General features: G+C 57.2%; 1 protein-coding gene across 1 annotated transcript in view; it reads left to right on the top strand.

Annotated features, from left to right (window-relative positions):
- The window catches only part of COL7A1 (collagen type VII alpha 1 chain), a 107,243-nt gene that overhangs the window by 62,796 nt on the left and 16,724 nt on the right, over nt 1-27,723 (top strand). Inside the window, 39 exon segments of the mRNA XM_050959081.1 lie at nt 115-324; nt 814-849; nt 1,616-1,660; nt 2,710-2,781; nt 3,730-3,774; nt 4,632-4,694; nt 5,910-5,954; nt 6,904-6,939; nt 7,715-7,750; nt 8,251-8,295; nt 9,938-9,970; nt 10,256-10,318; nt 10,463-10,498; nt 10,860-10,940; nt 11,827-11,895; nt 12,557-12,592; nt 13,100-13,141; nt 13,227-13,271; nt 13,416-13,460; nt 13,865-13,900; nt 14,676-14,735; nt 15,855-15,980; nt 16,807-16,878; nt 17,844-17,879; nt 19,409-19,468; nt 20,005-20,049; nt 20,144-20,179; nt 20,685-20,720; nt 21,289-21,345; nt 22,033-22,107; nt 22,109-22,174; nt 22,867-22,938; nt 23,125-23,160; nt 23,246-23,326; nt 23,756-23,809; nt 24,600-24,653; nt 24,739-24,801; nt 25,591-25,653; nt 26,706-26,822. Coding sequence (XP_050815038.1) covers nt 115-324; nt 814-849; nt 1,616-1,660; nt 2,710-2,781; nt 3,730-3,774; nt 4,632-4,694; nt 5,910-5,954; nt 6,904-6,939; nt 7,715-7,750; nt 8,251-8,295; nt 9,938-9,970; nt 10,256-10,318; nt 10,463-10,498; nt 10,860-10,940; nt 11,827-11,895; nt 12,557-12,592; nt 13,100-13,141; nt 13,227-13,271; nt 13,416-13,460; nt 13,865-13,900; nt 14,676-14,735; nt 15,855-15,980; nt 16,807-16,878; nt 17,844-17,879; nt 19,409-19,468; nt 20,005-20,049; nt 20,144-20,179; nt 20,685-20,720; nt 21,289-21,345; nt 22,033-22,107; nt 22,109-22,174; nt 22,867-22,938; nt 23,125-23,160; nt 23,246-23,326; nt 23,756-23,809; nt 24,600-24,653; nt 24,739-24,801; nt 25,591-25,653; nt 26,706-26,822 — 2,328 coding nt within the window.

Here is a 27,723-nt window from a genome sequence, read left to right as displayed (position 1 = left end):
CGCTCTGTCTCCAGTGCTGTCCATCCAGCCCCAAAGCATGAGCTTCCCCATCATGTCACCTCACCTGCTGGTGCCAGCGGTGGGACTAGCTGAGTTGTGGTGTGTTTCTTGCAGGGTGCGACAGGCTTTCCTGGAGAGAGAGGGCCCAAGGGCGACAAAGGTGACCAAGGTCCTGCTGGCCCCCAAGGCCCCATGGGACGTGCTATCGGAGAGCGAGGTCCAGAGGGGCCGCCTGGCCAGGCAGGGGAACCTGGCAAGCCTGGAATCCCAGGGGTGCCAGGCCGGGCCGGGGAGCTCGGAGAGGCTGGCAGGCCTGGCGAGAAGGTGAGTGAGACCTGGGGAAGAGGAAACAAGGATTGGAAGGTCAGTGGTGGCCAGTTGTGCAGCTGGCCCAGTGCGTGAAGCTGCTAGGGGATGAGACAGGGATGAAGGGGGCTTACCTCCTCCCCACCCCCTGACCCTAGGATGTGGTGACACCTGTCTGCCATGGCTGTTCTCTCAGACGCAACGGGTGCCTGTGTGGGTGGGAGCAGCCCATGTATTTAGGGGCCTTTTTGAGGAGGTTGTGCAGGGGGGAAACAATCCTTTCGGGAGGACTCTGTGCTACACAGTGACCAGACTCTTGGTTCCCAGGCAAGGACCTCAGCTGCTTGAAGGCCCCAAGTCCTGTCTCAGGCACCCAGTGAGACTGCTCCGAAAGCTGTTAGCTGGGGCTCTCCTGGTATTTACTGACCCTTGCTTGGGAGGGGAGGAGGGAGCAGAACCAAACCCCTGAGACAACTCTGCTGACCTGGCCCCCCCTTTGCTTTGCAGGGCGATCGGGGCGAGAAGGGCGATCGGGGAGAGCCGGTGAGTGAGGCCTGGACCCACCAGGCAGGCAGCCTACTGCACCTTTCCATATCATGCACTCTCCATAACTGGCAAACGTGCCATGATCTGTATCTCCGTGGGATCAAAGGCAGCTATTACTGCCCGTGTCTGCACATGCATCCGAGATTGCCAGTAGGAGAAACTGACCCTCTGAGTTAGGGGGCTCAGGATTATTCCATGGGGGTGATGAGGCCATCGGTTGCCTGTGGCCATGGGGCTAGATTCCAAATACCAGGGGCAGGGGTAGTGTCTTATGTGCTCCCCAGGCATGTCACTGATTATTCAAAGTCCAGTGACTCCTCATGTAGCCCTACCCTAAATCCAGCAGGAATCCCAGGGCGCACGGAGAAGTCCCCAGCTGGCTGGCACATGCACCAGCAGGGGAAGGTTTTTGACAGTGCTGCAGTATCATCAGCCACCTGTGTTGTGCTCTGGGCTAGCAGGTGGAGCCTTGAAGGGCTGGGATCAGAGACAGTGCCCACAGCCCTGAAGGGAGCACTGACTGTGGGGCACAGAATGGAAGGTCCCTGGGATCTGGGGCCCAAACTAGGGTGGGGAGAACGGGCCAGGAAGTGCATAAAGGACAGTCCTTCACCTTCTCTCACCCTGCCCCCTTGAGATGTTGCTGCAGGGTCAGTGTACGGGGCTGTGGGTGTGGGGCTGTCTTCTCCTGGGGACGGCTTCTGCTCTGTCCTCTGAGGGATCATCTGGGTCTTTGATCCATATCCTGTTTGTCTTGTCTCAGGGCAGAGACGGCATGCAGGGTCCTCCAGGGCCCCCAGGACCTAAGGTGAGTGAGTCCCCACCTGGCAATGTTGTCCAGGTCTGCCTACTGGGACCAGAGGGTGTTTGCAAAGGACCTGACTTCCCTGCACCTTGGGATGACAGGGACGGGATGGCGGTGAAGGCCATATGCTGAGCTGTTGGGGAAGGGCATGCCCCATGCTTCCCCACAGCCTCCCACCTCTGGGAGTTGCTTGGATCTAGACAGCCTTGTCTATCGCTCTTTGGCCAGGACTAAAAGAGCCAGCATGACACAGGGCAGATCCTATACACCCCCACCTTCCCCAGGCCTTGAGCCTTTGAGTCCCTATCGTCCAGTGTTATCATGGGGTCCTGCTCTTCAGGCAGCTCAGACACAGGTGTTGGGAAGCCACTGCAGGCAGCAGCCAGGTGACTAACATCACTCTGTTTAGCAGGGGCCTCACCATTGTGCAGCCCCAGTTGAACTAGGAGACAGCAGCTGGGCCAAGTTGCTCCAGGACCTGCCCTTTTAACCAGCAGGTGGCATGGGAAGTCCCCTGAGGCCCGGCAGGGTTAGTCCCCCTCAGCCTGTCTAGCAGGATCAGCACAGCTCTGCTTGGGTCCCAGGGGAGACCACCAGTGACACTCAGCTCTGAACTCTGGGTGGGGCCCTGAAAGGGACGTTCCAGACCCAGTGGGCCCAAGGGACACCCAGCTTCATTCGATCTAGTACAGAACATAGAGGAGGTACGAGCCCTGCTGCTTCACAGCATCAGCCAGCCACTCTATGCCCAGGGCTGGAAGAGGCTGGGTAGGTTCTTCCAGAGATGCCAATTATGGGGTTTCTTGTACCTTCCTCTGAAGCAGCTGGGTCTGGCCATTGGCCCATGGGCAAGATGGACCTATCAGTCAGATCTGGTCTGGCAGTTTCTATGGCTCCAGGGGACAAACAGGAATCTTACCCAGAGCATGTGGGCAGAGGGGTTGGCAGGTGCCCTGTAGAAGACCAGATTCCCATGGAGGGTTCTCAGTGCTGTTGGCAGCAGAGTTGCTGGCCCTGGGCTGCTGCCTCTCACTGTGCTTTTGTATCTCCAGGCAGATGTGATGGAAGGGAGCCTCTCGGGTCTTCCAGGGGAGCGTGGACCCACAGGACCCAAGGGAGCCAAGGTTAGTGCGGAGGAGGAGAGAGAAGCCCTGTCTTTACCCCATGTCTCAGTCAGAGTTTAAGGCCCAAAGGGACCATGAGAGCATAGTCTGACCTCTTGTCTGTCACCACCACCAACTCCACCCAGCACTGCACATTAAACCCATCTCACCAGATCTCCCAGAGTGCTGCAGGAAATGGAGCGGGTAACTTTCCTCTCCCTGAGTTTGGCCCAATACCCCAGCATGGTGCTAAGAGGTGCTGTGCTGCTGCAGTTGCTGCGTTTCAGATGGGATGTTTGAGGTCCTTTGTGGTCATCAGAGAGCTAGGGGCACTTACCATATAAGCCTGGGTTTTAATCGTTGTGTCCTGGTCTGATTTCTATGTGGAGCAGGACGTCCCTAGATTCCTTCTGTACTTCCAGTTGGCTAAGAGAGTCTCCTTCATAGACTCTTGTTAATGTGCTGTGTGATCTTCAGCAGCCCCCCAGCCCGGAGGTGGCTGCATTTCAGTGGTGGGTAAAATGATTCCTGCTTGTAATGTTATAGGAATCACCCTGTAAGCTCCTGATTTCCTAAACCAGGGTCTTCCTTCAGCCCAGTCTGGAAACTGACACTGTGGTACTGTGAGCTCAGCCCACTCTGGTGACATCACTGTTGCCACAACAATCAATGTACTTTCAAGGGGACAAAGCAGCAGGAGACTGAATGAACACAAAGTGGGAACAATGGTGGGGCTTGGAGCAGAGGCAGCAATGCTGTCTACTCCTGGATTGGGGAAGGTGGTGGTGACAACTGCCACTCAGGAGAGATGTAGGGGGAGAGTGGTCTGGAGGTTGTTATAGCCAGGACTCCTGGACTATTCCCTGCTCTATGGGGGTGTGTCCCTGATGGTTGGAGCAGGGTGACTACCTGGCTGTGGTTTGAGCCAGGGCTTTCTGACACTACCATTTTCTTCTTCCTCCTGTGCAGGGAGAGCCCGCTGTGGATGGCGAGAGAGGACCCAAAGGAGATAAGGTCTGAGTGTAGTAAGTCTTCTGGCACCTGCGCTTCACCAGCTTCCTCTCTGACTTTGTCTCGCTCACATCGGGGGATCTCCTCTGCCTGGGGCACTTTGACTCTGTCTTTGATCCCTCAGCCTCTCTCTCGCTATCCTTCTGTCTGGCTGCACCGCTGCTCAGCAGGCCTAGGTCTCTGGGTCTGGCCCTCCTGTGTTGGAATCCAGGCTCGGGTGCCCTGCCAAGGCACTACCAAGGCACATTGGAATGGCTCTTTCCTGGCAATGGCAGCTCCTCAGGCTAAGTCTGAGTGGTCCATGGAGAGAGAACTTGCATCCCCCAAGGGGAGCCCTCCAAGGCAAATGTAAAGCATGTCAGCAGGTGATGGTGTGCGGGGGAAGCCAGCCTGGCCACTGCCTGTTCGGCTTATAAACAGGAGACCTCAGCCCCAGGGCTGTCAAGCCAGCAGCTTCCACACACAATCACTCTGGATTGGTTCTTTAAAAAAGAAGGAAAAGTCCACATTATACTGTAGGCCCTACATATAAACAAAGCAACACAAGCACACCTGCTCCCTGCACTTTACTATGGCATAAGCCCTGCTCCCCATGCAGCCATGGGAGCCAATTCTCCTGCCAATTTCCAATAAACGCCCAAAGCTGGGCTGTGCTGAGACCTTATGTGATGTCTCTCTCCCCAAAGAGCTGGGCAGCACTAGGGAGAAGAGGGGAACTCTGGCCTCCCCTCAGGGAGCAAACAGATCAATATCCCAGTGGGTGAGCCTCTCTCTGGCCTGACAGGAGAGGGTCTCAGATTGGGATGGGTTATGGTGATTTCCTGCTGGTCTTTGTGACTTGCTGCATGTCCCAATTGCAGGGTGAACCTGGACAGAAGGGGGAGAGAGGTGAAGCTGGCGAGAAAGGCAGGGATGGCAGCCCGGTGAGTACTGCTAGCGGGACCAGAACTGCTGGAACAGCAGCAGGGTGTGGGTTGGGACTGAGGTTCACTGGCAGAGCTGGGGGACGAAGCTGCACTGACGGGGGCTGGGGTGCGTTGGCAGAGCTGGGGGACGAGGCTGCACTGACGGGGGCTGGGGTGCGTTGGCAGAGCTGGGGGACGAGGCTGCACTGACGGGGGCTGGGGTGCGTTGGCAGAGCTGGGGGACGAGGCTGCACTGACGGGGGCTGGGGTGCGTTGGCAGAGCTGGGGGACGAGGCTGCACTGACGGGGGCTGGGGTGCGTTGGCAGAGCTGGGGGACGAGGCTGCACTGACGGGGGCTGGGGTGCGTTGGCAGAGCTGGGGGACGAGGCTGCACTGACGGGGGCTGGGGTGCGTTGGCAGAGCTGGGGGACGAGGCTGCACTGACGGGGGCTGGGGTGCGTTGGCAGAGCTGGGGGACGAGGCTGCACTGACGGGGGCTGGGGTGCGTTGGCAGAGCTGGGGGACGAGGCTGCACTGACGGGGGCTGGGGTGCGTTGGCAGAGCTGGGGGACGAGGCTGCACTGACGGGGGCTGGGGTGCGTTGGCAGAGCTGGGGGACGAGGCTGCACTGACGGGGGCTGGGGTGCGTTGGCAGAGCTGGGGGACGAGGCTGCACTGACGGGGGCTGGGGTGCGTTGGCAGAGCTGGGGGACGAGGCTGCACTGACGGGGGCTGGGGTGCGTTGGCAGAGCTGGGGGACGAGGCTGCACTGACGGGGGCTGGGGTGCGTTGGCAGAGCTGGGGACGAGGCTGCACTGACGGGGGCTGGGGTGTGTTGGCAGAGCTGGGGGACGAGGCTGCACTGACGGGGGCTGGGGTGGGTTGGCAGAGCTGAGGGAGTGAGGATGCACTGATGGGGGCTGGGATGGGTTCGTAGAGGTCGGGGGCGAGGATGCACTGACGGGGGCTGGGGTGGGTTGGCAGAGCTGGGGGAGCAAGGATGCACTGACGGCAGAGGGAGGGTGTTGGCAGAGCTTGGGGGGGAGGGCCGAGGCTGGGCTAGCCCTGGGAAGTGTTAATGTGTATTGGCAGGGCTGGGGTGGGGGTCAAGGCTGGACCAGCAAGAGCTAGAGTGAGGTGCTTCAGCAGAGCTGGGGCCTCGGTGCTTCAAAGAGTTGTTAACCCCTTGGTGTCTGTTTTTTACTGTCTGTTCCTTGCCTTGTTTGCTTTAGGGCCTCCCAGGAGAAAGAGGCCTTGCTGGGCCGGAAGGGAAACCGGTGAGTAAAGATGGGAAGCATCAGCCTGGGAGTGCAGGGTGTGGGAGGGGGCACATGGAAGTAGGGTGGCCGAAGGAGAGTGTGACAGGCTGGCTTGGAGGCTGCTCGAAGAGGAATGAGTTGGTCACTTGGGGTTTTCTCAGGAGCCAGAGTCTCTGTGTCAGGGGGTTTAGCTGAGGTTATCATTCCCAGCTGCAGAGACAGGGCAACTCCCGGGAGACATTCCAGCACCCCAGTACACTGCCTGTTCCCCAATACCGCCGCTGGTCTCTCTGGAATGTTTGTGGAACAATTCCCTGGGCTGGTAGGGATTCAGGACACTGAGTGGGCATGGCTGAGACCATCTCTGGCCCACATGCAGGTGGGTGAGGTGCCCCCAGCACAGGGGGACAGAGTGTGGTTCAGGCAGGGAGGAAGGACTAGGGCCCCCAAACCAGCTGCCTTTGTTCTGTTTATCGTACTGTATCTTTGTGCTCTCAGTGCCGGGAGGGTTTGGAATAGGTACCCAGTGCTGACTGTGATCGAGCTGGTGGGGGATCCCCCAATTTGTTCTTGGGAACACGTCCATCTGCATTAACCAGCGAGAGACACTAGCTGTGCTCCCGCACAAGGTGCCAGCATCGCTGTTCCAGCCCCTTCACACCCCCGTGAGCAGCATTCCCCACTGCAACGTTGTGCTGCCAGCTCACATGTTGACATTTTGTGTCCTTCCCTTCCATCCAGGGCCCGCAGGGCTTTAGAGGGCCTCCCGGCCCAGCTGTAAGTAACCCTTTGTGGTAGGCCTTGGTTCTGGGCCCTGGCTGAGGTTGGCTTCCCCAGCTCTTTATCTATCCTGTGCAGCAGCTCTGTCTTGGCATCATATTGTACAGGAGGCCAGGCCTGAACTGGGGCTGCTTCAGGGGCTGCTGTGGTTTCGCTAATTCTGCAGCTTTGAATTGCCTCCTTGCAGGGTATGCCAGGCTTTCCCGGAGTTCTAGGCCGACCGGTAGGTGATTGCCTTCCACTCCTGTCTTGCGCCCCTCCTGCATGTAGCAAGTACATCCTTCTCCTGCAGAGTCTGGGGCGTTTCTGCTTTCAGGAGCAGTCTGCATTGTAAACTTTTCACAGGGAGGCAGAGATCATGCATCCGGAGGTTAGAGCAGGGACTCGGATTCCAGAGATATGTGTCCTGGTTCTGACTCACAATTTTGGGCAAGTCACTTACTCTCTCCTGGCCCTCAGTTTCCCCATCTGTAAAATGGGGCTAGTGACTCTGTGGCTCCTCACAGATGTAAAGAGCTTGGAGATCCTTGGATAACAGTGCTAGAGCAAGGCCCACAATGACTGACTGCAGGGCACAGCTGGTTAAGAAGTGCTGACAGCACATAAAGTGAGAGGATTAAAATCCTGTCTGTCTGTGCCTGGCCCCTGTTGTAAATCCTGTAAAGCAGGCTGGGTTTGCACTGCTGCCCCTATTGTCCCAGACACAATGTGACATGCACAACAGCATGTGGAGAGTATGGGTGCAACCCTGTCGCCCATCGAGTGCGACTTCCCTCCCTCTGCAGGGCCATGAGACGGGGTTATGGTATGGTGGCAGGGACACTTCACGTGAGGATAACTTGGAGTCCAGAGCTCAACCCTTTTTCAAGAATATTGGTCCAACCAAAACTCAGTTAAACCCAAAAGCCAGTCGGCCCATCTGACTTCTGCAGTGGCAAGAGGTGATCAGTCTCCGAGAGCTCCCATCCAGTACTGACAATTTCTATCCTGTCCTGCAGGGCAACCAGGGAGATCCAGGGCCACCAGGCTCAGCTGTAAGTAACACCAGCCTCCTGTACTTTCTGTTGACCATGGCTGTACGTGTATCAGAGCCACATCTCTGGTGGCATGGGGGAATCTGCTACTGCCTGAACCCCAACATTCACAGTAGTGTCCAGATGGTTCCTGGAGGCTGAACCCTGCTGGCATGAGATATCAGCCCAGCACAGAGCTTATACTGGGAAAGGGGAACAGAAAATGACATCCATTGTCGCTGCCAGAGGCACACAAAGCATTTCCGTTCAGCAGTCACCTCCCTGCCAGCCCTCCCCATGGGGCCTGCAAGAGATGATGTGCTGCAGAGCTGGAGGCACAGCCCTCTGTGTTATTAGCAGGGCCAGGGCGACGTGAAGCTTTTGTGTGTGTGGCAGATTCCAAGGCAGCGAACCAAACAGGAAGCACATCAGTGCTGTCCATGCTGTGCTCCAGAACCGGCTCCGTTGCACTGCTGGGCTCTAGCTGTAGCTGGGGATAACTGTCTCCTCTTTCCTTGCAGGGGCTTGTTGGACCACCAGGTGCTCAGGGCCCACCCGGAATAAAGGTGCGTCCCAGACAGCAGCTTCTTTCAACGTGCTGGAGGCTGGAACCTCTGGCCAGAGGAAGCTGGAGTCCTACTGGCTTTGCTGGGCTTAGGGACTCCAGGAGGCTGCGTTAGCTGGAGGAAGCACTGCAGATCAATGAATCGATATGGAACCCACAGGCATGGCTCATGCATCCACTGGGGAAGGCCTCCAGCTCCCGGGAGTGCCAGGCTCCATGCAGAGCCGCATGTGGGCTGAGAGGGCCATGCATGAGGCTTGGGTGATAGGCACATCCCTGAGCAAGCCAGAGGGTGTTGGGCTGCAGAGCATGCAGAACCCTGTGCTAGCTGGAGGGCTTTGCTGCCCCGTTTAGACCCGGGATTGCAAGGGTCCAATTCCAAGTCAAGTACTGCACACCTATGGTTACACTGTCCCCTGGCCACTGTAGTCACAGTGTGTGTGAGATGCAGACTATGCCCTTAAAAGGGTGCCACCTGTTTAGAAGGTCCACATGGCATTGTCCTATACTATGGAAAGAGTGATAGGGGGGCTTACTTGGAGACCGGCTGGAGCCTTTGGGCACCCCATAGCACGGGGGACACGGGGAAGGGGTGACAGCAGAGGAGGCTCCACTTCTCCAGCCAAGTAGGTGAGGGGAGTGTGAGTCACAGTAATGGACCAAATTCACCCTGGGACACATCAGCGCAGTGAGCCCAGGGCTGACTGTAGGAAAGGAATGGCGAGGACAATGTCCATGGAGGGGAAAGAGCAGCAACCCAGGGCTGGGAGATACTGAGTGTGTCTTTGCAGAGAGCACCCTGGAGGGTACCTGTCCCCATCAGTGACTGGACATCTACCCTGCTCTGCCTCACTTAACCACATGCCAGTGCACACGCAGGACCCAGGCTGGCCCTCCTCTGCCAAGCATCCTCCAGCTGCGTTAGCTGTAGGAGGCCTGATGAGCTTTGGTTAGTTTCCTGGAAATGTTGTTCCAGTGAGCGAGCTGATGAGTAGGGGAGCACTCGCTGCAGTAACAGATCCTGTGTGGAGCTGGCGGTGTCAGAGCCCTGAGAGTGAAGCTCTGGCATCTCCTGGGAACTTGGGTCAGCTCAGTTCCCAGTTGCAGCTGGAATCTCCCTTGTGTGGCTGCTGGATCCTTCCTGCAGGTCTGAACAGCTGGAGCTCCCAGGGCTGAAACAGGAATTGAGGAAGAGAGAACCACACAAATACCATGTTGAACTCTCTCATGCACAGCTCCCAAATCCACCCTTCCTTCCTCCATAGCCAGGCAGCCATAACTATAGGTGAGAACACCAAGCTGCAAAGGGTTAGCTGAACAGGCCTGAGCCAGATCTGGTTGGCATTCCTTGGTCTGTCACCAGACCTGTGCCCTGGCAGCTGTCTGGCAGGAACAATCCTCGGCACACAATCTCGAGAGGCCCGTGAGTATTTGCTGTGGTCAGTCGCTGTAGAAGGGCTGTCTCTGCTGAAGTCCTTTGTAGGCTCCTGAGCTGCCAAGGGCTGGCGTGGTCATCTGAGTGGGGGGTCTGGTTCCTGATAATGTCTGGAGAGGCTGGCTTGAGGCCTCATGGACACCAGCAGCTGGATCTGGGATTGTTGTACCTGCCCGATGGTGGGGTGTAACAGACTTTCTTATTGCAGGGAGATTCAGGTGAGCCTGGCGCCAGCATTCGGGTGAGTAGCTCTGCTATGCCCTGCCATCTCTGCCTCGTCCCTGCTCAGGCTGGCTTTGGCCTGAACTTAGGCCCCTGCGGGACCTTACCCAGTGGGTACACACGTGCCCTAAAGGGGGTGCTGGGCCCTTTCCTTCGGGGACAGCTGGTGTGTCCTGATTAGGGGAAGGCCTGGGAGCCTGCAGAGTGACTTTGCCTGGGGGGAGATGCTGTCAGTGTGGGACCCACTATCCTAGGGAGAAGCTTCCCCCTGCTCTCTAACACATGCCTGTTTGTTCCATTGCAGGGCTTGCCTGGGCCCCAGGGAAGTGTCGGCCTCCCAGGCCCCTCAGGCCCCCCCGGCCTTGTGGTAGGTAGTTGGTGTAATTTTTCTCTCATTTGGGTGCCATCAGGAAGCGGCATTTGAATGGTCTCTGTGCTGCTGCCCAGGGTGGGAGATGACTGGTTCCTCCTTTCTTGCCTTTGATTCCTGACTGTGTTTGTTTTCTATCAGGGACCACAGGGTGCCCCAGGATTGCCAGGACCAGTGGTAAGCATTGCTGGTGCATAGTTCCCGATAGCCCCCTTGCTGCTATGGGGGGTATGAATTACCAAATTCCCAACTGGCCTGGCTTTGCTGATGGCCCTTCCAATGTCCTGCCACTGGCATTTCTTCTCTTGGCAACCTTTGCCTTTGTGTACATGTCCATCTGGCAAAGCTGGGTCTTCCTTGGCTGAGAGAGCAGGATCCAGGTGGCCCATTGTGCGGCTGATGCTCGTTTCCCTTCTCCAAGGCCTGGAAGTGGCCGGAGGCATCCAATGGAGATGCTAGCTGTGGAGTGGATTGTCAGCAGTACTGTCTACTTCTCCCTCCCCCTGATAATTCCAGCTGTTCCATTCCCATTTTCTAGGGTGAGACTGGAAAGCCTGGCGTGCCGGGGAGAGATGGAGTTCCGGGGAAGGAGGGAGAACCAGGGCTGCCTGGGAAAATGGTATGTCCCACACAGGTGCTGGCAGGGCATGTGCCTCTGCTACAGTGAGCTCCCACAGGAAGGGTAATGGCAGCATTCTCCAGATACTTGGGTGATGGAGGAGTTAAAAATGCCTCAGTCCTGCTGCACTCAGGGCCAGCTCCAGGCCCCAGCACGCCAAGCGCGTGCTTGGGGCGGCATGCCGCGGGGGGCTCTCTGCCAGTCGCCGGGAGGGCGGCAGGCGGCTCCGGTGGAACTCCCGCAGGCGTGCCTGTGGAGGGTCCACTGGTCCCGTGGCTCCGGTGGAGCATCCGCAGGCATGCCTGCGGGAGGTCCACCGGAGCCGCGGGACCAGCGGACCCTCTGCAGCCACATCTGTGGGAGATCCACCAGAGCCGCGGGACCAGCGAGCGGCAGAGCACCACCCGCGGCATGCCACCGTGCTTGGGGCGGCGAAATGGCTAGAGCCGGCCCTGGCTGCACTGAGCCTCTCCGGCCTTCCCTCCCATTGTGTGTCTGGTACTGGAGACCATGTGGATCAGGAGTTGTTCTACGTCTGTCTGTGCAGATGGCTGCCCCTGTGACTCTTGCCCAGTTTGGATGACCCAGGAGGTCTCATCAAACCACAAATTCCAGGGAATGTGGCACCTCTAATCGGCACTGAAAGCTTGGCTTTGAATTAAGTGTGGTTTAGATTTTCCATGGCAGCATGGTGTGTCGAAGAGTACATTGAATTCAACCACTGGGATTGGTCAGGTTACCTCCAGGGTGGCCTCACCTCCTGAGAGGGAGCTGATGGTGGCAGAGCAGCCAAGGGTGCCTGGATGGGAGCATGGAATTGGGGCACAGCTACACCCATCATGTCCATCTCAGGCCAAGACTAACAGTTGTGTTGATTGCTTGACAGGGTGTGCCAGGACCCGCAGGCCCTGCTGGACCTAAAGGAGCACCAGGGGACGCCGGGCTCCCAGGACAGGTGTGTATGACGTTCTCCTATCTCCCTTGGCTCATTTTCTGAGCCAGCTGTGGTAGGTTACTAGCTCCCTTCAGTGGATTTTCCTTCTGAAGGTGGGAGTAACTCATCCAAAGCCCAGGCCTGCTGGGTGGGATGGGCTGAGTTGGCCCCTCTCCTGGGCTGTGGAGTGAGTGTCTCCCTCATGGTCCCTGCCTCTGGGTAATAACTCTCTCTCCCTGCCACCCAGGCCGAGCTCTGATGGAGGTGGGACCCTTCAGCCTGCACTGTAAGATTGCTCTCCTCCCATCTAAGGATGTGTGCGGTGACCTAGGATTCACCTGTGTGGGTTGAAGGGGTGTCATTCCATCCTCTCCCCACCACCAGCCCAACATTCCCTGCAGCAGGAATTCTGAATGCAGGTCCCATACGGGGATGGTGGGGAAATGGTGACAGTAGCGGGGGTTCAGCTGGGCTGGACAGCCCTTCCACACAGGGGTAGGGAGTTAGTACCCCACTGCCTAAGCCATGGACCAAGCAGTGGTGCTTAGCATTGTGCTCTCTTGCTGTCCTCCTTCGTGTAATTCAATCACTTCCTACCCTGGCCCTTGAAGTGAGAAACCTCCCCCCGTCCCTTGTGTCACTCATCTGTTAAATGTCCATATTTCCCCCTGCCTGTCTCTAGGCGATTGTCGGTCCTCCTGGGATGAAAGGCGAGAAGGTAAGAGGCTTGAGGATTAGCTCAGAAATCTGCACAGAAAGTTTCAGAGGGGGAGTGTGGGGACTGGGTGCCAGGACTCCTGGGTTCTTTTTCCAACTCTGGCCTAGAAATTGTATTAATAATAATGCTGTCAGAGCCCAGTAAAAGCCAGAGAGGGAGAGGGTGGTGCTGGAACAGCCTGGAGTGAGTGACCAGCACTTTGGAGCAGGGCTTTCTCAGTGCCACGCTGCCCATGCACCTGTGTCTGCTCTGGTGCCACGAGCTGTATCTGCTCTGGCTTGCCCAGTGCCAGCTTCCCCAGTGTCTCTTCAGCCACTTCAGCATCTGAGCAGGAGCACAGGCGTCCCAGGCTGCACCAAGAGTGATGGTTTGTGGTGACCAGAATCAGTGGAAGAAGGGAGCCCAGATGTCAGCTCAGGGTGGGAAGGCCTGGTGCTCGCTTTGTGGGGATGCAGGGGGCACAGGAGGGATGCCTGACGTGCTGAGCCTTTGTGTGTTGCTGTCTAGGGCGAACCCGGAGGGATTGAAGGGCACCTGCTGGGTGAACCGGTAAGTTGGCCTTTCACGTCCCTTCCCACTGTTATATCTCAGACTCTGTGCCCAAAGCCAAGCACTAACTGCTCTCTACCTGCAGGGTGCCAAGGGCGAGCGAGGCTTACCAGGCCCCAGGGGAGAGAAGGTGAGGAACTTCCCCACACTCCATTGCAGGGAGGGGCTTCCACTCTCTGCTCTTAGTCACCTCCCTGTGATGGCTCATGGTGTCTTTGTGACCTGACCCATTTCACTCCCCATTGGTGAGTCTCACTCTCTTTCTTCCTGCCAGGGGGATCCTGGAAGACAGGGGGAGCCTGGAGACCCTGGGGAAGATGTAAGTACCATGTAGATGGGGTGCTGGGAATGGCTTGGATCCCCACTGTAGGAATGCTGAGTCCAGACCCAGTGTTAGAGGCTGGGGGAGGCTCTCCCCTGCTCAACCCCCTCCCATTCAGGTTCTTGTCCTGGGCCCAGCGCTGGAGTATGTGAGCAGTTTTGGTTTGTTTCATTGCCCCACCTGAATGGGAAGCCCTGGCCTTTGTCATAGTAAACATCTGAGCACGGGCAGCTCCAGCATGTCTGAGATCTGGCTCCAGGGGGAAGGCTACTTTGGTGCATAGTAATCTAGTTCTGTAAAACGGTATACAGCTCATGTTCATGCCCTCAAATGTGTATGTGTGCAGTGAGTGTGCACAGCATGGTTTTTCCTCATTGTTTCCTGTGCTTGTATTTTGACAGGGAGCCAAAGGATCCCCTGGAGTCAAAGGGGAAAAGGTATGTAGTAACCCCGGTACTTGGGCTCCAGTGTACTGAACTTAGAACCTCACTGACACGCCCTGTCAATCACAGAACAGGATGCGTTTAGCAGCACTTGGTGGCTCAAACACCCACCTGTCATCTTCCATCTTGCGCTCAGGCTCATGTCCCTGAGGTATCTCGCTTGCAGTTTGATTGTCATGTGCTGGTGGCTGAGGAGCAGGGAGGATTGTGGCAGCAGTGAGAAGGGAAGGTCTCTGAGTCAGCACGAGACAGAGAGAGTCCTTGGGAGCAGGAGCAGCCGTCGGCTGTGTGTTCAGGGTTACTGGCCTGCTCTGATTGGTGTTTGGCTGGTGAAAGGCTGATGTGACTGGGCTAATCAGGGCCCTTCTTGCATTGTTAAACAGTGACTGTGATGTTCATGGCTGTGGAAATGGCTGTCACAGTGTCTGTGCCTCATTCCTGCCCTGGCGGGACCCCCCCCCCCCCCCGAGGCTGAGAGGGGAGTTTATTCTGCAGGGTCCACAAGCAGGGCCAGCTGAATGCACCCCATTCTGTGACTGACAGGGCGTGCTGGTGAGGTTCTTGTGATGCAGCGGTTTTCGCACTAGGGACTGACTGAGGCCAGCCATAGATTGCAACTGCTTTCAGTCACCAGCTGGGGCATAGCTTACTGGAGGATAAGTCTGTCCCATTCCCATCCATTCCTGACCCTTGTATGTCCCTATGTATCCAGGCCTCTGCTCCTCCGTATGACATGACTTACCATTTCTATTCCATCTGCACCATTCAGGGTTTGGTTGGCATTGGCCTGCAGGGACCCCCTGGACAAGATGGGCCTCAAGGTTTGAAGGTAACATCTCCTAAGACTTTGTTAGCACAGAGAACCTCTCCTTAGGCATATGGGGAGTCTGGGAATCAGAACTCCTTGGTTCTCTTCCTGCCTCTGCCTCTGGCTTGCTGAGTGACTTGGGCCAAGCCTCTTCCCTGGTTCTGTGCCTGTCTCCCTATTCGTATAATGGGGTTAATGACACTTGCCCTCTTGTTAAACACCTGCTTGGAAGGTGCATGTTGTTGTTATCAATTTAAAACATGGAGTGAAATGCCAAGTACTGGCCTTAGCATCGCTCCCTCCTGCATTGCTGTCTCCTGCTGTACGTGACCTGTCCAGCCCACAGGCTTTCTGCCAAGCCAGGAAATACTGTGAATTTTTACAACACAAGCAAGATGCCTATAATCTTCCCCCTTCATGGGAAAGTGGTTATTTGGTAGATTCCTGAGGTCCTTTGAGTGAGTCACAGGACAGTCCTAGATGGGGAGGTGGCAGGAGCCACTCTAGAAGCAGGACAGGAAGGGCTGGATGTCCCCCCTCCACACCCTGCCCCTCACAGCTTTGAGGCTGAGAGAGACTTGTGCTTACAGAGCTCATGTGGAATCAGCACCACTGTTGCTGGACAGCTCCTGCTGGAGGCCCTGAAGAGAGGGGACACTCTACTCCTGGTTCCAAACCAATCCTGCGGCAGAGATCTTCAGTGCCCAGTTACCAATGAAAATTACCCCCCTCTCCCTCCACCATGCATACCCAGGGAAAGCTACCTGCCCCAGTGTTACCGCAGAGCGGGCAAGTGCTGGGATCAGGATACCTCCACTCCAATGCCAGCCATCCTCGATATACAGGCCTGACCCCCTCTCTTCTTGGCTGCCTACTTGTACAGGCCTGAGATCCTTTTCCTTGCTTCTGCCCACCCTCAGCGTGTGGGTGTTTGGCTGAGCTCACCTCCATTTCACTCCTCCCCCCGGGGCTGAGTGCTCTGCCCTGCTGGAGTACAGCATTTCCCTCCAGACTGAAATTGAAGTCCCTTGAGGAGTGTGCAGCCCCACCCCACTGCGCCTCTCTCAGCAGTCTGGCATCAGGAGAGTCCTTCCCCAGAAGCAGGCTCAGCAGCACTGGCTCCTTCTGTCTCTCCTCCAGGGTGACACTGGCTTACCTGGCCCACCAGGATCCCCGGGCTTGCCAGGCATCGCAGGGACCCCCGGCCAGCCAGGTCTGAGGGCAGAAAATGGACAGCCAGGCCCACCAGGACCTCCAGGAGAGAGGGTAAGAGGTGCAGTTACCATCTGGCCCTGAGCTGTGGCCCATCTCACCCCTACTAAAGCACAGCCACTTGGACCGCACACCCCAACCGCATGTACTGCTCAACACCAAGGGCCAGTTCTCCAGCACGACTGCCCAGCTTCCCCAGCTTCTGCCCTGGGCCTGGCCCTGGAGGTGCATGCAGGGGAGCCAGATTACAAAGGGAGGCCACAGGGTGAGGCCATGAGACGTTCCAGAGCCCTGAGGCTTCCTGTCTATGGACTCCTTGGTGCCGGCAGGCAGGGCCTCCTACTGCGGGAGGTAAGGGGTCAATGAAAGAAGCAAGGGAAAAGACCATGTAGGACCTTCCTGGCCGCCCCTAGACCAGACTTCCCTGCAGCGCTTTGTCCAACCCAATGTGAAGTATGCTCCAGCAAAGCAGCTTCTGTCAGCTCCCTCCTGTGACGTGCAGAGAGTCTGCAGCACCTCCTTGAAGGGTTAAATGTCCTTTCTCCACTCACTCCTCCTCCCTGGTCACATGTGGTGGTGCCTGCCCGCACAAACAGGGCTCTCCTTCCTGGCAGGACCCAGGAGTTCACCCCGAGCTGCACAGTCCCCGTCCCATGAGAACACTTGCGCTTGCCTCTGCCTGGTGCCCTGAGTGTGAGCTCTGCCATGGAGGAGCTCGGTGAAGAGAGATGCCCCAGGGCTGTGGGACTTGGCCTCTGCCCTGGAGAGGCCTTAACTGTGCTCCCTTTACAGCTAAGGCCACTCCGGGGCCTTCGCTAGCTGTGAAGTGGAGCCTCACCGTGGCCAAGGCCTCTCTTGATTGATGTATTTTTCCTGCTAGGGTTTGATTGGCTTCCCTGGAAGAGATGGCACCTCTGGATCACCAGGGCCGCCGGGGCCCCCAGGGCCAGCAGTGAGTGTTGGGCATCTGAGGCCAAGAGTGCTGGGTTTGTGGCTAGGAGGAGGAAGATGGTTTTAAGGGGGTGCAGCTATTGCTCCCCCTAACTCAGCATCTCCCTGTGTCTCTCAGTGGGTGCCCTGCACAGGGTCGGGGAGGGAGAACTGGGCAGGGTGCTGGAAAGAGCCTGATGCCCTGACAAGAGAAGTCAAATGGCCAAGCTCTCTGGGGAGCAAACAAACAATGCAGGGGGTGACAGGCAGCTGCCCTGAGCCAGGAAAGAGGCCATTAAAACCCAAGCCAGTGCCACTTTGCACAGCTCCAAAGGGAGGGATTTAAAAGGTCAAGTGCCCAAAAGCAGGTGGGCTGGGTATCTAATGCACTTGGGCCATTGCCACAGCAGAGGCATGCTGTCTGCTTGCACACACAGCTGTGACTCTTGCTCATCACTTGCATACACAGTCCCAAGGATTGTGTGAGATCTTCTAGCCCTCAACCCCAAGCCTGGGGTTCACCTTTGGGTGACAGAAAAATCCCTTGCTTATCCCAGTGCAGGCACCCGTAGGGGTCTCCCTGTGGACTGGAGCCAGAGCAGCTTTGCATCCAGATTCAGAGCTGGGCGACAGGCTTACATGAGTATCATTGAACTATTCCCTTGAGTGGGTTGGGGTCAGAGAGGGATGGCTGGATAGATGAATATCTGCATTTCTCCAACTAAAACTCCCTCCGCCTGTTTGTTCGCTTGTGTTAACCCCTTGTTGCCACTAGTGCTGGCCAGGGCCAGATAAATGAAAGGGAAGTGAGGTGAGTAGTACGAATGACATGGCTGAGGTCTGACCCCTCTCCCTAGTGTAATTGTAGTTGGCACCTGGACCAGGGCAGCACTGATCTCTGTATCCTGTGATATAGTAAACCCCCAGGGATCACTTCAGAGGTCCCCAGGCTGGGCCTGGTACACTGATCTGTCTCTCTTGTTTCAGGGGGCACAAGGCGTCCCAGGACTGAAGGGTGACAAGGTAGGCTCTGGTTTTACCCTTATTGCACCAGCCCAGGGCTGGTGCAAGGATGTTTCACGCCCTAGGCGAAACTTCCACCTTGCTCCCGTCCCCGAGCCCCTGCCCTAAGGCGCCCCCCTGCGGCAGCTCCCCACCTCCGCCATGAGGCACCCCCCCGCCCCAGCTCACCCCTGCTCCGCCTCCAACCTGAGCACACCGTCACCACTTCACTTCTCCCGCCTCCCAGGCTTGCAGCGCCAATCAGCTTAGGCGCCGCAAGCCTGGGAGGTGGGAGAAGTGAAGCGTCCACAGCATGCTTGAGGAGGAGGCGGGGCAGGGGTGAGCTGGGGCGGGGAGTTCCCCTGCGTGCCCCCTCCCTTACTTTCTGCAGGCGGCCCTCCCCACGCTCCCCTACCCCAGCTCCCTCCGCCTAAATGCCGGCGGGAACGGGGCAGCCAAAGAGCCAGCCACCACGGTCACTGCCGAAGAAAACGCTGCCCCTCCAAATCCTAGTGCCCGAGGTGACCACCTAGGTCACCTAAATGGTTGCACCGGCCCTGCACCAGCCTCCTGCGGCTCCTTGAGTGGGGGGAGGGCATGTATTCTCCAAGGGCCCCAGCTAGAAGGTTTTTTTTCTTGCTTGGTGGATGTTCCCTGTTGTCTTTGAATAACACCTCTCCCCTTTGGGGGATGGGTCACTGGAGGAACCCAGACTTTTCTCCCCTAGTGTAGCTTTGGGGCTAGTAATGTTGATAGACAGAGATGCAGGGACATCTCAGAGCTACCTACAGGTGAAGCCCTTGGGGTGAAGTGCATCTCTGACCCATTTGCAAAGGCCGCTCCTCTCCCTTCCTCTTGCCTCTGGTGCAGTCGCTAGTCTCTGAAGAAGCCTGTTGTGGGGAGTGATGGTGGAGCCAGGCCCCACAGGTTGATTCTGGGGCTGGCAATGCTGTTACCATGTAGATACCGAGGAGCAAATGAGCTCCTGCCTTGTTGCATGACCCAACTTCCCAGTTTGAGGGCATGTGCAAGCAAAGCCAGGCAGCCAACAGACAGCAGCATCCCTGGGGGTGCAGGTGGCACGAGGATCCTGCCCCCTACATGAAAACCTTTGAGCAGCAAGGAGAGGCCATGGCTTTCTGGCTTTGCCACATGTGTGGTTGTCAAGCCATGCAATCTCTTGTATGTGCAGGGTAGGGTTGCCAATTTTGGTTGGATGTATTCCTGGAGGTTTTATCACATGACATAATCTTTCATTAAAGATTAATCTTTAATTCCTGGAGACTCCAGGCCAATTCCGGAGGGTTGGCAACCCTAGTGCAAGGCCGTGTTCCATGCAGCATGATGCTAGAGATTTCCGGAGCTGGGACAAAGTGAGCAGGCAGAGGGCATGGAATGGGGCAGCCAGTGGCTGGATCCAGCAGGGCCCGGGTAGTGCCCGACTCAGGCAGCTTGGGCAAGATGTGCAGGATTGCCACTTACCTCGGCTCATTCAGAGAATGCTGCCATTAGCTACAGGGTCACTAACACTCTGTCTCTCTGCCCTGTAGGGGAACGTGGGAGTTGGACAGCCGGGCCTTAGAGGCGAGCGAGGAGACCCAGGCCCACGGGTACGTATCTGTCCTATTGCCTCTCCCAGCTGTGAGTGCAGACCGTGCTAACCCACCCTTCTCCCCAGCAAAGCACAAAACATTGATCCCGCAGGTCCAGAAAGGCTTTCTAGCCTGCAGTTCAGCATTGGGAAGCATGGCATGTGCCCCCTTGCGGCACTGGGGACTCCACCAGGCCTTGTGGCTTTGGGATACTGGCATGGCTCTGCATGGTTCGGGGGTATGAGGAGCAGTCTTGGAGATTAGAGATGAAGAAGACACATTTGGACCTTTCGAGCTCATCTCCCTGAGGAGAGCCTCTTCTTGGCACACACCCTGGCTGGGGCTGAGGAAAGCCCCCAAGTGGGTACCCTGGAGGCATCCCGTGCTCAGGACCCTCCCCAAGGCTGACATCACTGCCCTGGGGCTTTGCCTCTCGCCCCCTTCACCATCGATCAGAATGGCAGGATATGGAATTGACCCCCTGTGCCCTCGGGGCCCAGCTCTCCTGGTCCTGGCCCTGTGCTCTATCTCACTGTCCTTTTCCTCCTTGGCAGGGTGAAGATGGACGCCCGGGGCTGGAGGGAGATCGTGGGCCTGCGGTAAATACCTTCCTCCTCCCCTTGTCTTGCCCTTTAACCAGGGGCTGGGATTGGCTCCCGCTCCCCAGTGACTCTCCATCTCTTTTCCTTTCAGGGGCCTCCCGGAAACCGAGGGGAGCGTGGCGACAAAGTAAGCAACCTACTGGTGGGGGGCAGTGGAGCTGGGGGAGAGGAGTCTTCTCCCACCCACCCCTCCATCAGGCCGCTATTGAAGTACAAGCACCTGCCCATGGGGGTACAATCCCACTCTGATGGGGTTGGGTCAGGGTATTGCTCAGCCTGCTTGGGCTGCTGCCTGACCAGGGCTGTCTCCTCTCTAGGGGAGCTCATGGCTTGTTCTCCCTCTTGCTTTCATTGCTCCCAGTTCTAATAAAGTCATGTGGGAACCTGTTTCCCTCTGATCCTGAGCCCCCCACTCATGCCTCTCAGGACCCCATGAACTTCCCTAGGTTTGGGGTTCCCTAGGCTCTTGGGGCTCCTTCCAACCACGCTCCTCCCCTCTGAGTGTCATGGTTCTGGCTGGTCTCTTTGCTGCTCTGAGGGAGGCCCTCAGATTTGGTAGTGGCCTGACAGTTGTGAGACCCACGTGCCCCTGGGCGAGACGTGTTTCTCACTCACGCTCTCTTCCCTTCTAGGGAGACATTGGAGCTATGGGGCCCAAAGGAGACAAGGTCAGTTCCCCATTTACCTGCTGCTAAGGGCTCATCGGCTGATCACTAGACCCAACTGCCACACCAGAATGGCCCATTTGCCTTCAGACCTGGGAGTGTCTGGGTCACAGTCCCCCAAAAAAGGTGGGAAAGTAATTCTGCACTGGCACAAAGCGTTTCCATCTGCCACCTGCACACCAGGCGCTTGTGCCCAATTGCAACTTCACCAAATGCTGCCACAGCATGTCCACCCCATGTGAACCTTTCCAGTGCTAGTGGCCAGCTTTGGCTATTCCCCGACGAGATACTCCTTAGCCCTGGGGCTTTTCCAGTAACCTCTGCCTGTGTCCCTGGGTGGCAGCCCCCAGGGTTCTTGCCACTGGGCTGTATAGTCCTTGGACCTGCCCTTGCTGCGGTGAGGCCCCTGGCGGTGTGGGAAGCTGGACTCTTGACTGGCTTGATGGCCAGCAGATGGTCCTTGGGCACATGACCCTGTTTAAACCCATAGGATTGCAAACTGCAGCATGGGTCAGTGGTTTATTCTGAGCTCTCATTGGCTGCTGTGTGGTTTTTTTCCCCCTGTGTGCAGGGTGATACTGTCATTGTGGAGGGGCCGGCTGGAGTCCGGGGGAGCAAGGGGGAGCCGGTAAGAGCCCTACCCCATAGAGCAGAGGTTTTCAAACTGGGGGGTGCACTCCCTAGGGGGGTGTGGAGGAACTTTGAAAGGGTGAGCATCGACACCAGGTCTCTTGGGCCAGCCCTGCACAGTGACCGCCCCGCACCATCTCCACCCCGTGACTTACCTCAGTGGTTCACCCAGCCTGCAGGTCAGTGTCAACATCCACCGTGGCTGCGCTGATTTCCGTTCCCAGCAGCCTCTGTGCCCAGTGATGGCTCTGCCTCCAGAGACCGTCACACACACCTTCCCCCACCCTGAAAACCCTAGTGGGGAGGGGCATGTATTGTGTCTATTTTTGTCTGGGTTGGCAGGGTGCAACCAAATATTATAACTCAAAATGGGGCGGGGTGGGGCCTGGCTCAGAAAGTTTGAAAACCACTGCAAGGGCCTGTTGCCCTGGGCTGCTCCCAGGATGCCTTGAGATTTATCAGCCTGGAGGTGTTTCCTGCTGTTGATCCTGTAGCTGCTAGGTCCACCCTGCCCCGCCCACGACCCCCTCTTGCCTTGGGGTTTACACCCTAGATGTCATCAGACACTTCTCCTGTGTATCCCCTTATGCCAGTTCCCACGTCCCTTTAGCCAGACAGACCAGACTCCACCCCAGGAATCTCCCCTCCAGTCCCAATTCGTGCCTTATTCTTTTCTGAATCCCAGCCCCTGGGTCATCCTCCTTGCGCTGTCAGGGGACTGACACCCTGCACCCTCTGCTCTTTCCCCTGCCCAGGGAGACCGCGGCCTGAAGGGGATGGAAGGGGAGAAAGGCGACAAGGGTGACCCGGGCCTCCCAGGAGAGAAGGTACGTGAGTGAGCAGCTGGAGGACAGGCAGGTGGGTATGGGAGTACGTCTGACTGAAAGCTGTCCCAGAGGCTTGGAAGAAGCCACAGAGCACTGGAGGCTTGGCAGGACTGAGAGCAGGTGCTGTGATGACTGGGCACTGTGGAGCACAGCCAGCCCAAGGACCTGGGAGCTGGACGCTTTGTGCCCTTTACTTGCTGTGAGTGCAGCCATCGAGAGACGAGGGGCTTTAGGCTGGTGTCAATGGGAGCTGCAGGGCCTGGTTATGGAACAGAGACCGGCAAGGAGGAAGACAAAAGAGAGGCGGGTCACTGGAGACTGCAGGAGAACAGGCTCAGATGTGATGGAACAAGCTCAGTTCCAGCCTGCGTCATACTCTGCTGATGGCTCCGGGGCACCCTGTCATGGTGAGCGCCAGCCTTGCCATGCCACTGGCAGTGATGGGGGTGCTCAGCAGAGAGTGGCCCCTGGACACCTCCTTTCACAGAGGTGCATCAGTCTGATGTGGAGGGGAGTTGGCTAGTGAGTCACTGCCGTGGGAAGCTAATCAGGGACATTTTGTTTCTCTCATTTGGGGACCTTTTGTTAGAACCTAATATAATTTCAGAGGCTGGTTCTCTCCCTCCAGCTGCCTGGTGGGAGCAGGGGGCACTTTCCTCAGGCTGTGCACTGATGTGTGCTTTCACCCGCAGGGAGGAAGGGGCGAGCAAGGGGAAAAGGGCTCCACAGGCTTTCCAGGAGCACGCGGCCCCGGGGGGCAGAAGGTAAGAATAGCCACAGGTGCGCCCAGCCCTGCATGTGCCACTTGTGCTCAGATGTAGGTGTGCCCGCACGTGCGTGTGCACACAGGCCTGCTAGACCATCTGCTGTCCCGATCCTGGCACGTACCTGCAGGCGTCACTCCAGCACCCAGCCCCTCCGGCCCTGACCCAATGTCTTTTCCTTTCCAGGGAGAAGTTGGCAAATCGGGAGACCCCGGAGAGTCGGTGAGGAACTTTCCTGTGCTGCTGTTTCTCGCCCATTGCCCAGGAGCAAAGCCCGAGAGTCACTCTACATTTCCTCTTCCTCCAGGGCCTGCCAGGAAAGGATGGAATCCCAGGAGCAAGAGGGGAGAAAGGGGACATAGGGCCATTGGGAATGCGAGGCCCGAAGGTGGGCATTTCCTTTGTCTGTCTGTCTGTCTGTCTGTCTCCTCCTGTGAGCCTGAGAGAGCCTGCCTGCCTGTCTGGGCCAGACGTAGCCTTAGGGCAGACCAGAGGGAAGCTGAGCCCACTCACGCCAGTGTCTTGGGGCCAAGCACCTTGGGGAGAGAGGAACCCCCCGTGTGCATTCAGGATCAGTGTCAGGGAACCCCCAGACCACCAATTGGCCCCTGGAAATGGGCTTGGACACAGTGCACCCTCGTAAGAATGTGTTCGGTGGCATCAGCTGCAAGACATTGGTGGCCTTGATAGCCCGAATTTCTCTCTCTTGATAACTGATAGCCAGCATAGACCCTGCCTGCAAAGCCAGCCCCCTGCCCCAAGGATGAGTGGCAAAGCGGGTCACAGAGCTGTGTTGTGACTTCTCTCTTCACTGCAGGGGGATAGGGGAACGAAAGGTGCCTGTGGCCAGGATGGAGATAAGGGGGAGAAGGTGAGTGTTCGTGGGTGTGCATAGTTGACCCCCCCCTTCTCCACCCAGTCAGCAGAGGTGGGGACACTTGGATCCAGAGGCGGCAGAGCCACCACGCTAAAGGAAGGTGGGACTGCAGTGCGTTGGGATGTGCCAGTGAAGCTGCCCAAGAGCCCTGTGCTCCTCGAAGAGCTGAATGGATCCCTGGGGAAATGACTGATGCTTAAGGGCTTCTAAGGGAATGAAGGCTGCCCTGGGGGCCAAGAGGCTTATGGGAGGTGGAGACAGTTCAATCCCCATCTGGTAGAACCCAGTGGAGCTAACTCTGGGCCCAGTCTCGTCCCCAGGGCAGCCTGGTCATGTCACTTGGCTGGGGTGCTATGGAACTCAGCTCCGCTAGACCAGCACTGGCCCTCTGAGCCACCAGTGAGGTCTGTGTGGTGGACGAGGGAGGGGCCTTTGAGAAGCCCCAAGTATCAGCCCTGCAGCACTGGAGGGCCCCAGGGATGCTGTGGAGGCTACTGAGGAGATTGAGGAAGGCGGGGGGGACCCTCAACCCCACCCCTTTGGAGCCCTAGTGTTGTATGGTGCAGCAACCCCCAACCCAGGAGGGGTAAGTCCATGGGCACTGCTCAGTGTACTGGCTTCCCTTGGAGTGGAGGAGGAAGCCACGGGCTGGATATAACTCCATCGGTGAAGTAGTCTGTGCTCTAGGTATGAGCCCAGCATGGAGGGGCCAGGGCACTGCCTGGGCTGGTTCCCCATTACCCTGCTGTCTCCCCTGACCTGTGTCTCCTTCTGCCTGCTCTAGGGTGAGCCGGGGATTCCAGGCCGAATGGGACTTCCAGGAAGGAAGGGTGAGCTGGTAAGTGCACCCAGTTAGCTCCAAGAGCAATGTGACATGAGCACACCTGGACTGGCCAGAATGAACATCTGGTTTGTTTTCCTAGGGAGAGCTGGGCATGCCTGGAACCCCAGGAATCCCAGGGAAAGAAGGTCTCATGGGACCCAAGGTAGGGATTAAGGAGCAATAATGTTTGGGGGGTGGAGCAAGGTCTGTGGATGAGGGGCTGCTGAGGGGCTTGGTGATCGCCCTCTTCAGATCCTGGCCTTCACTGGCCGGAGCTGCCTCTCTGACTGTTGGTTAATAGCGCTTGCCACGGCACGTGCCCACGTTATGTGCAGACAGTGGGATTTCTCCAGTGCTGCTAATAGAGGCACCAAAGCTGCCAGAGCCTCCTCATTAAGATGATGCTACAGACCTTTCCAGTGCACTCAGACCTGAGCGTGGGGAAGTCATTAGATGCTGGGACATGATGTTTCTGATCTAACTGCTGTTAGACTCTGTACAAACCTGAAATTTGGGCCCAAGCTCGCCTGACAATGGCACCTCTACCCCGTTGCAGATTAGCTGCTGGGCCAACGGGCCTGTTCCCTGGGTCCCTGGCCAATTGGGGGGCCCAGGAAAATGGGCAACCCCATGCTCTGACCCACTCCTCCCGCCCGGCACTCCTGCGGAGTGGGGCAAGCCCTTGCACCCCGACAGCACGCCCTGGCTGGGGCGTCAGGCTGGTGGAGTGGGGCAAGTCCCTGAGCCCTGATCCACTCCCTGGCTGGAGCATCGGGCTGGCAGAGTGGGGAAAGCCCCTGTGCCCCAACCCTGTTCCCCGGCAAGGGCGCCGGGGCGGGCCAGAGACTGCAGGAAGAAGAGGCAGCCTGCTCTGGCTCCACAAAACTGTAATCCGCCAGTGTCCCTACCCCAAATCTCCCTAGAAAAACCATCTTGTTCTTTGCCTTCCCAGGGTGACAGGGGATTTGATGGTCAGCAGGGAGCCAAAGGAGACCAGGGAGAGAAAGGAGACCGGGTGAGTTCTGCTTCACTAAGGGCCAGACTCCAGTGCCCTTGAAGCTCATGTTAGTGGGATCAGAGCTTATCCCTAAGTGCTTAGGAGTTTGGTAACTTCCCCACAGGAGCCTTCTGCTGCTGCTATGCCAAACGCCAGCATGATGGCAGAGCTCTGGTGCCCCGACTTGCTAATTGCTGGACAGTTTTCAGACAATGACCATCAGTAGCTTGTTGCCTGTTAACCAGAACCGGACACTGATGTGTCCTGTTGGGTGTAAGGATCTGCCCGGCCAACTGGAAAACTGTGATTTTCTAACCAAGACAAGGGTCCCAGCACTGACTTGAAACGCCTCAGTATCCTCCCTTCCAGAGGATTCTGGCACGGCAGAGCCAGTGCGTCAGGCTGTGGCAAAAGTGGGACTGGAGCAGAGTCAGTTCACTGTTAGAACTCCCAGCTGGTGAGAGCACTCACAGCCCTGCAGGCCTGATGGAGAATATCTGTGATTCTTCCACTGACAACTGGTACCGTCTGGCATCTCCCCACAGATCCACTGCTGTCCTGCAGCTTGGGGGTGGAGGTAATGGGAGGGTAGAGCATCTATGCCATATTGCCAACCCCAAGTATTAAAAAATCAGGAGTCGAGCCCTAAAAAAATCCCAGGATTGGCTGGCTGAAAATTTGACTCTTTTTTTTTAAAGGACTAAATGTTGGGTTCTTTACCTTCTGGTTTGGGGGCCTTAAGGATGCACTCGGGATACATTTTTCCACTTCTCTCTGCGACCAGGAGGGTGATACACTCGCTCTTTTAAAAATGCAAGTTGAAATTCTCACGTAATCACAGAATTTGAGGAGCTGGGGTTCTAAGAAAACCCTCAGATATGCTGGGTCCTGTGATGAAACTGTGAGAGCTGGCCACATGTGTCAATAGACAATGTCTATCTCAAATGGTACAGAGCAGGTCAGTGCTGCAGGAGATTGACTTGGTGTGCGCCAAGGTGCCAGTCTGTCACACTCTGTTTGTACTGCCCTGTGTGGGTCGTGCCCCTCCTAACCCCTGCCTCTTTTCTCAGGGTACTCCAGGCATTATTGGCTCCCCAGGCCCTAGGGGCAATGATGGAGCACCTGGCCCACCTGGCCCACCAGGTGGCGTTGGCCCTAAGGGCCCTGAGGGGATTCAAGGGCAGAAGGTAAGAACCTCTTCCCTGTGCATGGCCATTTCCCTACAGTTTCTACCTACCCCTCCCGACCAGGGCAGTGTTGCCCTCTGAATGGCCAGCAGGTGGCGAGCTCCTGTCTTCTGCTGCCTCTGGAACTCCACAAGTAAACAAAAACTGGACCCCAAACCCCAGTGCTCTCCCAGCCCTGGCAACAAAGGGACCAGTGTCTGAGGGGGAGCAGCAGCCTTTTCTGTGCAGCATTCAGGAGCAAGAGACCACCTGAAGGGAGAGAGAGAGCTTGCAGGGGTTCCTTGGCAGGCGCAGGGTAGAGAAAGCAGTTCCCTTCCCCTCCCGTCTGTTTCAGTTCTGCCTGGTCATATCCCCATCCCAGGGCAGTGAGGAGGGCCCCAGACCTGGCTGCAGTTAGCAGGCAGGGAGGAGGTGGTAGTTAGACTCTGTTTAAGCAGGATCGGCTCCATCCACCTTCTGAATCTATGAACGGTGCCATGCAAGTGATGTGCAGAGGCTGTTGGAGTGACAGGCAGTGTGGCTCACGGGTTAGAGCAGGGAGCTGGACGTCAGACTCCTGAGGTCTATTCTCAGCTCTGTCGCTGGCTCACGCTTTGACTTGGGTCAGTCTCGTAACCTCTGTCTGTATCTCTGGGATGATTTCCTCGCCCTAAAGGGATGGTGGGCTTCGTTAATGAATGCTGCAGCATGCCTCCGACCCTGTGCTGGAAGGCACCCCGCAGGGGTGCAGTGTGTTCATTCTGGTTGTGTTCTGGAGCACTGCTATTTCATGACATCCCATTCACCCACAAGATCAGCTTCAGGATTGCACTGAACCCAGGCCGAGGACACCGTGCGTGGTGTCTTCCCCCCAGTGCTGCATTTTTGGTCAGATCGGATTGCTCCTCTAGGGGACAGTTCT

The sequence above is a fragment of the Gopherus flavomarginatus genome, chromosome 6 (assembly GCF_025201925.1).
Source record: "Gopherus flavomarginatus isolate rGopFla2 chromosome 6, rGopFla2.mat.asm, whole genome shotgun sequence".
NCBI lineage: Eukaryota > Metazoa > Chordata > Testudines > Testudinidae > Gopherus > Gopherus flavomarginatus.
This window is presented reverse-complemented; position numbering and strand designations above follow the sequence as displayed.